Source organism: Impatiens glandulifera, chromosome 4 (assembly GCF_907164915.1).
Source record: "Impatiens glandulifera chromosome 4, dImpGla2.1, whole genome shotgun sequence".
Classification (NCBI taxonomy): Eukaryota; Viridiplantae; Streptophyta; class Magnoliopsida; order Ericales; family Balsaminaceae; genus Impatiens; species Impatiens glandulifera.
The window spans coordinates 2641636-2649809 of NC_061865.1; the positions used below are offsets into that span (position 1 = coordinate 2641636).

The 8174-nt window shown below is 26.2% G+C and overlaps 1 protein-coding gene across 1 annotated transcript; it reads left to right on the forward strand.

The window, feature by feature from the left end:
* The first annotated feature begins 5264 nt into the window (after positions 1–5264).
* Positions 5265–7697, forward strand: LOC124934428 (aspartic proteinase A1-like). Its single transcript, XM_047474959.1, has 12 exons — positions 5265–5622; positions 5727–5756; positions 5839–5933; positions 6024–6130; positions 6212–6380; positions 6453–6492; positions 6631–6695; positions 6772–6888; positions 6960–7154; positions 7236–7358; positions 7444–7532; positions 7613–7697. Exons 1-12 carry the CDS (start codon positions 5265–5267, stop codon positions 7695–7697), a joined length of 1473 nt encoding a protein of 490 aa, XP_047330915.1.
* The last annotated feature ends 477 nt before the right edge of the window (positions 7698–8174 follow it).

Below are 8174 nucleotides of genomic sequence, written 5' to 3' on the forward strand. Positions count from 1 at the left end.
TGTAAGAATTTACGTGCAGCACGGTGGAGCGATTTAAATATTTTTTGTTAGAATATAAACTCAATCGTTACACACTGTTTGTAAGTATTCGACCGAAATATTCATTATTCTCATATATATATATATATCCAAATTAACGATGAATATTTTGAAATTAAGTATTATTATATAATTTATATAATTATATATATATATATTTTATTAATATTTATATAAAATATTATGTAATATTTAAATTAATATTTATTTTTAATAAAATAGATAAAGTTAATAATTTTAAAAAGAAGTAAGGTGTATAATTTAAAAGGGATTTAGGAAATATAATCTAACCCTTTTTGTTCATTTGCTTTCCCGTAGTCACTTGCATAAACTACTTTCGAGAACAATTTCATCTCTAGAAATGTCCCCAATGCCTATTTTCGTTTTTAATTGGTTCTAGAAATTTTATCCTCTCGTCTAAGGACGTAAATAATTGTCTATCTTATTTAACCTTAATTGTTACATATTTTTGTGTTTTTAATTCTTATTGATCTGGTTGATAAAATATTAATTTGTTTTGAATTAGTATATATTGAAGACTGGAGAAGCTGATGCGACTCATTGCATAAGTGGCTTTACTTGCAATGATCTTCTTTCTCCTTGCCGGACTTTCTGGTTTGGTTTGAAATAATCTCTTTATCTTCTCTATACTTACAAAAATGAAGAAAAAAAATTATTAATAAATTTATGAAGTCAGAACTAATTTCATAGTGAGTGGCCATATTCCCATTTTAAAAGATTCTTAATCATGAGATCTTTAATCTCTTATTTAAATACTCTTTTTATTTGAACTATATTAGTGAGTTAAGATTAATTCTTATTATTAAAAAATTAAAAAATTGAATTTGAGATATTTGATTTCTTAGCTAAATAATAATATATATTTTTGTTTTAAAAGCTAGAAAATATTAAACAATTAGTGTAAAAATATAAAAAAAAAAAATTATTCTAAGTCGTTTTCCATTTTTTATTTTTTTATAAATGTTTAGAACCTTTTAGATCGAAAATAATTAAATTTGTCAAAATAAAACTACAAATATTGCCTTAGCCTTGAACTAAACCGGTCGTTCTAATTAAGTTTGAACACGGCTAAGAGTTGAACCAAACTGGTCAACTGTAAAAGTCAACCAAAACAAAAAATCTTACCAACACTTAGCCCCCATTTGATTGATCAAATCATCCACAAATTCTCACAATTTATCAATAATAATGCACTAACAAGGTTTTTGAATCATATATACTAAATGAAGAACATGGTGTTTTTTAGAAGATTACTTTACTTTCAGTCGAATTCGCATTAATCCTCGTTAGGTTGCATTGATCGACATTTCCTACCACACAATGTTACTAACAAATAAAACCCAATGTTCTTGCAATTCCTTGATTTTTTTTTTATTTCTACAAGGAATCAAGCAAGACATAATCTCAAAGCAATATATATTTATTATTATTATTATTATTTATTTTATTTAATATTATAATTTCCAATTATTATCCTTTATTTATATAGTAACACTTTATTTTATTATATCTTATTCATGCATGTTGTTTTATTTATTTTATTTATTTGTATATTTATTTAATTCAAACAAGTCTTTAAGACTTAAAAATCAAGTATTTTCAAACTTTTTTAATACAATACAATTTTTATTGTAATATATTTTATATTAATATTTGTATAATGTTTTTTATTTTAAAATATAATACTTAAATTAATATTTATTTTAATTAAATAGATAAAGTTAATAATTTAAAAAATAAAATAAGGAATTTAAGAAATATAACCTTAAACCTCCTTGTTCATTTTCTTTCCCGTAGTCACTTACACGATCATGTAAAAACGGTTAGATATATTGTTTTATTATTTTTATTAGCATTCAATGGTATTTTAGTCTATTAGCACTTAAGGATATTTCAGTTTGGTGTAATCATTAACTATATAAACTCTTTCATTACATTTAGTTTATTTAAATTTGCTAATAAGAAACCCTAGCATTTCTCTCTTTATTTTATCGTGTATCAGAGCCTTCATTAAAGGATTCTCTTCGTTCAACCTAAATCATTCAATCTACATCTTTCGATTTGAATTTGGTGTTTGAGACTGCAATCGTCAATGGTATTTTTTTCATTTTCGCTTCCTTTCGCTCTAGCTGATTTTGTTTGGAAATTTGTATTTGTGCCAGGACGTGCCGCATTGTGTCGCGTCGTGCCATATTCGTGTTATTGTATTTGTATTGTCGTTTTGGTATTTATATTTGTGTTGCGTCGTGTCGCATCGTGTCGTTTCGTGCCATATTTGTGCTGTTGTATTTGGGTTGTTGTTGTAGATTTGAATTCGTGTCGCATCGTGTTGTGTCGTGCAATATTTGTTGTTGCTGATTTTGAGTTGGTTAAACCAGGTCTTTACATAGTTTGCCAATATTTGTTACTGATTTTGAGTTGATTTATTTTGAGCATGCATAGTTGTTTCACGTCGATTATTGTTCAAAACGTGGCAATGTAAATGTTTCGATTAAGACAAGAAATACATTTGTAGTTATATTTTATTTGATTATGTTGGTAAGTGATTATTTATATATATCATGTATATTGGCTAATAATATGATTCATGTTCATTCATAATAAGTAAGTATGATTATCTAGCGAATTGTATACCTATATGAATAAAGATCTATTATATATCTTGTTTTTAATAGATAATTTTGAACATTGTCACAAAACTGTGTGTCTTTTGATTGTTGACAAAGATTTTTTTTTATAGAAGGTTAAAAGTTATCTTATTAATTAAGAAATTAACGGATAATTGATGACATAAATAATTATTTATAATAATTAGTTAGTTTTATAATTGATTATAGATAAATAATCAATATTCTAATTAATTGTAATAATTAATATTCTAATTAATTATTATAAATTTTATAAAGGTATTTTTAATAATATATAAAATTATATATATATATTTGTTTAATAATATATGATATATTATTTATTCGATTATGTTTCTATGTGGTTGATTATATATATGAAAATATTTGTTGGTGGAGATAATTAAGTTAAATATTTTATGAATAAATAAATAATTGAGATTATAGTTGATGGTTTTGATGGCTAAAAGTAAAAAAATAATAATATTATATATATATATATATATATATTTTGTTCAATTCCATCTAGTTTAATTTGATATTTCTAAAATAAAAAAAAAACTATAAGAAAAGTCTGATTTGATTTGAGAAATAATGTGATGATTGTGTCGATATTATAGGATGCAAAAGTACAACGGTAAATAAATGCTCAAGTGGTTTCGTCCAATCCTTGAAATATTATGATTTCTTTTTGTAGAAAATATGTGTTGAAATAAATATTTTAATTAATTAAATATTATAATTTTTTATGTAAAGGTTACATAAATAAAAAATTATATATGAATAAACATTATAACCTCTTGTATAAAAATTATGTAGGAATTATTTATTCATTTAAATATTCACCATAATAGTTATCTTATTTATTGAACAATAAGTATAACAAAAGAAAATTTGTTAATGAATGGCGTAGCAATCTTTTGATTAAAAATCATTAATTTAATTCACATATATGTGTGATTTAAAAGGTACCAACATGAATGTGGTGACAACTATTTTTAAACCAACCTGAATGTGATGACAATTATTTTTATTGATAATAACACAAAATATTATTATGCATACTATGATAAATAAATAGAATAGATGAATCTATTGTTTGAGAAATATGTTTTTTACAAAAAGATAAAGTTGTACAACTTAACAAATATAAGTAAATAACAAAAAAAAATTGTCTTGTATTTGATTTTTCAAATTTAAGGGTTTGAAATCAAAGAAATGGTTTTTCTTTGACATTATTTTTATACAAATTTAAAGAAATATCTTCATAAAAATTTTATAAAATATATGAAAAAGAAAATTGGCTTGTAAAATCTTTCTATAACAGGTTTTATAATAATTGTATGATATATTAGTCCTACTATAAATTTAAGTGAATTTAAATCAATGAATGTGACAGTTGTGTGGGTAAAGTTGTGTGGGTAAATCAATGAATGTGACAGTTGTGTGGGTTCAAATGACATATTCCACTATGTATCATATTCACAAAAATTAATTATTTTATATAATAAGTCAAAAGTAATAAAAAGAGAGAATGAAAAATTTACTTATTTTATGCAGGTGGTACAAAGTGGAACATAATTTTAAGAAGATCAGATTTGATCTTTAGTTGTGTATATCTTAAACACAATGAAGGAAGTTATTTCATTACGTTTCTTTTGTATATAATATATTTTTTCGTTAAAATGCGATGAAAAGATGATTAAATTTATTAAAAATCTTAGTTGCACTTCACGATATATCTGGTTGTTATCAAAATATATATCGGTGTTATTAAAAATATAAAAAAAATTGACGTCTACAAATAAATATGTTAATAAATTTGAACATGCGACGAAAAAAATATATATTTCTCTAAAAAAAAAAAAATTATGTAGGCCACACGAATGTATAATAGTTTAAAGACATTTTTTTTTCTATTAGGGGTTTGATTTAGGAGGAATCCTAACAAATGGAGAGTTTCCCTCCGGGCTAGGTTTCGGAGTCAAATTTATTAAAATAAAATATATATATTATTTAACTTCTCTTGTTTAATAACATTTATAATGATTTTAATTTTTATAATAAAATAGGATTTTTATTGTAATATGTTTTATATTAATATTTATATAAAGTATTATATGATATTTAAATTAATATTTATTTTTAATAAAATAGATAAAGTTAATAATTAAAAAAAGAAAAGAAAAAGATAAGGTATATAATTTTAAAAGGGATTTAGGAAATATAACCTTAAACCTCATTGTTCATTCGCTTTCCCGTCGTGAATAACACGATCATGCAGTGAACGCCACCTTTTTTCATCAGAAAAAACTACTTTGGGGGAACAATTTCAGCTCTAGAAATTCGGTATAAATAGTCAGATTCATGGAATATTACACTAACTAAACTCATTTGCTTTAGTCATGCTTTTCCCATCTTCATGAACACGATCATGTAGTGAACGCCACCTTTTCCACCAGCAAAAACTACTTTGGGAGAACAATTTCATCTCTAGAAATGTCGCCATCCATCACTTCAAGTATTTCTCTGCATTTCTGAATCAAGTTCTTCAAATCGCTTTGCAAGTGATCAAGCATGGGAACAAAGTTTAGAGCAGCAGTTATTTTCCTTTTTCTTTCATCCATCCTTCTTCAACTGGTGTTTTCTGAATCCAACAATGGATTCGTTAGAATTGGACTGAAAAAGTTTAAATTAGATAAAAACAACATGATCCCTGCTCGACTTAACCCGCAACTACTGGATTCTCAAAATGCTGGCGGCATTGTAAAGTTAAAGAATTTCATTAACGTGCAGTACTATGGTGAGATTTCAATCGGTACACCACCACAGAAATTCACTGTGCTTTTTGATACAGGAAGCTCTAATCTGTGGATACCTTCCTCAAGAAGGTGCTACTTATCTGTAAGTTTGATCATATATCATTCATACAAATTTTATTAGGGGAGAAAATTGTGTTGAATTTGCCTCTGTTTCTGCTGCAGCGTTGGTGTTTCTATCCCCGTCGTTCTAGAACATCTAAAAAGAACATATATGATGCTCGTCGTTCAACAACGTATAAAAAGAACGGTGGGCAACTTTTATAGAAATAACTTCATGTAAAGCATGAAGGTGATATTGACTTGAAACATGATGTTGTTGTTTTGCACAGGAACATCTGCTAAAATACGCTATGGTTCAGGTTCAATAGCTGGTAAATTTAGCCAAGACAATGTTTTAGTTGGTGGATTAACAATCAAGAATCAGGTTATATATACAACACTAGGCCTTCATAGATTTTCCAAATCATCAATTTCTTTAATACTAATACTATACTTAAGTTTACTACAACTACAGGACTTTATTGAAGCAACGAGACTGTCCGGTTTTGTATTTTCCAAGTTTGACGGCGTTCTTGGCCTTGGATTTCCGGAGCTAGCAGAAAAAGATGCTGTTCCAGTATGGTATGCACTATCTTATGTCAAAATAAAAATTGTTGTGATATTCCTCTTAAGAAGATAAGGAGTAACCTCTCATATTTGCAGGTATAACATGATGAACCAGGGACTGATTCGGAATCCAGTGTTCTCATTTTGGCTTAATAGAAACGCAAAAGAAGAGGAAGGAGGTGAACTTATGTTTGGTGGGATTGATCCAAAGCATCACAAGGGGAACCATACTTATGTCCCTGTGACCCACGAGGGTTATTGGCAGGTTGAGAAATTTATATAAATATTTTTAATTTGTATGTTTGTTTCTTTTATTATAATGTGTTTGCTCTTGTAGTTTGACATGAGTAATGTTTCAATCAATGGTCAATCAATAGGTAAGCTCTTTCATCGATCATTCATAAAAGAAGAGGTCATTTATTAAACTAAGAGATAATGTTTAATGGGAGGTCATGTTGGTGGCATGAAAAAAAAAAAGAACATGTCATTTATTGATAATAGGGTACATTTTTAAGGTGTTTGCAGATCTGGTTGTTCTGCAGTTGTGGATTCTGGAAGTTCTTTGTTATTAGGTCCAACGGTACGTGAAACTGAAAAATAATTTTATTTTATTGTTACAATGGCTGGTAAATAATAAATTATTTTAATAAATGTAGGCTGTGATTACCATGATAAACCATGAAATTGGAATCACCGGAACAGTAGTAAGTCATGAATGCAAGTCAATCGTTGAAGAGTATGGACAAACCATTCTGAAAATGCTCCTAAGAGAGGTTATTTTTGTTGTTGAAATCTGAATTTCCTTAAAATACACAAACTCTAATGTTAACTTAACTTTTAATAGGTTAAGAAAATTTGTTCCCTAATTGGATTATGTCCAGTAAATGGAACTAAGCATATTAAGAAAAATAATAATGGAAGAAAATCAGACGTTTTCGCTATAGGTATGTGCAGTACTTGTGAAATGATAGTTGTGTGGATGGAGAGTCAGCTAGCGAGGAATCAAACAAAAATTGATATTTTAAACTATGTTAATAAGGTAAATATTTATTATTCTCACTTAAACTAATTTAAATTAATATTATAATCAAATAAATTATAAAAATAATGTCTACATCAGCTATGTGTTTCACTGCCAAGACCATCTCAAATATCATCATTTGTGGATTGTTCGCAAATTTCCTCAATGCCTAAGGTTTCGTTTTTAATTGGTGATAGAAATTTTATTCTCTCATCTAAAGAGGTAAATAAATGTCTATCTTATTTTACTTTAATTGTTACATATTTTGTTTTCTTGTTAATAAAATATTTAATTTGTCCTAAATTAGTATATAATAAAGTTTGGAGAAGGTGATGGGCAAGAATGCACAAGTGGTTTTATCTCAAGAGATGTTTCTCCTCCTTATGGACCCTTCTGGTTTGACACAAACTCTTTTTCTTTTATTTGCCAAAATGTAATTTTTTTGGATGAATTTATGATTAACGTGTTTTATGAAGGGTTTTGGGGGACATATTCATGGGTCGTTACCACACTGTGTTTGACTATGGATCTTCCATAGTTGGATTTGCAGATGCTGCTTAATAATAATAATAAACACATATTTGTTAACTTCATTTACAGGAATATTTGGGTCAAATTTATTTCATTTTACAGTATTTATATTGAGTGTATTATTAATTAAAATATTCTTTAGGATTAAATATGCATTAAATCTCTTTTATTAATTTCTTTTATTTCTTTTTAAGATCGTTAGTATATTTTAAATTAGAATAATCTCTTGTTATCAAAATCTATGATGGAGTATTGTAGGTCAAATCTATTATAAATTTATTATGATAAAATATAATACACCAATATTAAAATAAAATATATTAAATAAAAATTAAAATATTTATAAATAACTAAATAAAATAATAATATCACTAATGTGACTATCAAATTTTAACAAAGTGATAATTTTGATTAACGAATTTTAGAGAATGGTTAGTCAAAACTTTTAATTCAATTAAATTCGAAGTTAAATTAGTTAAATAATTTTTTATTTACTTTTTATTTATA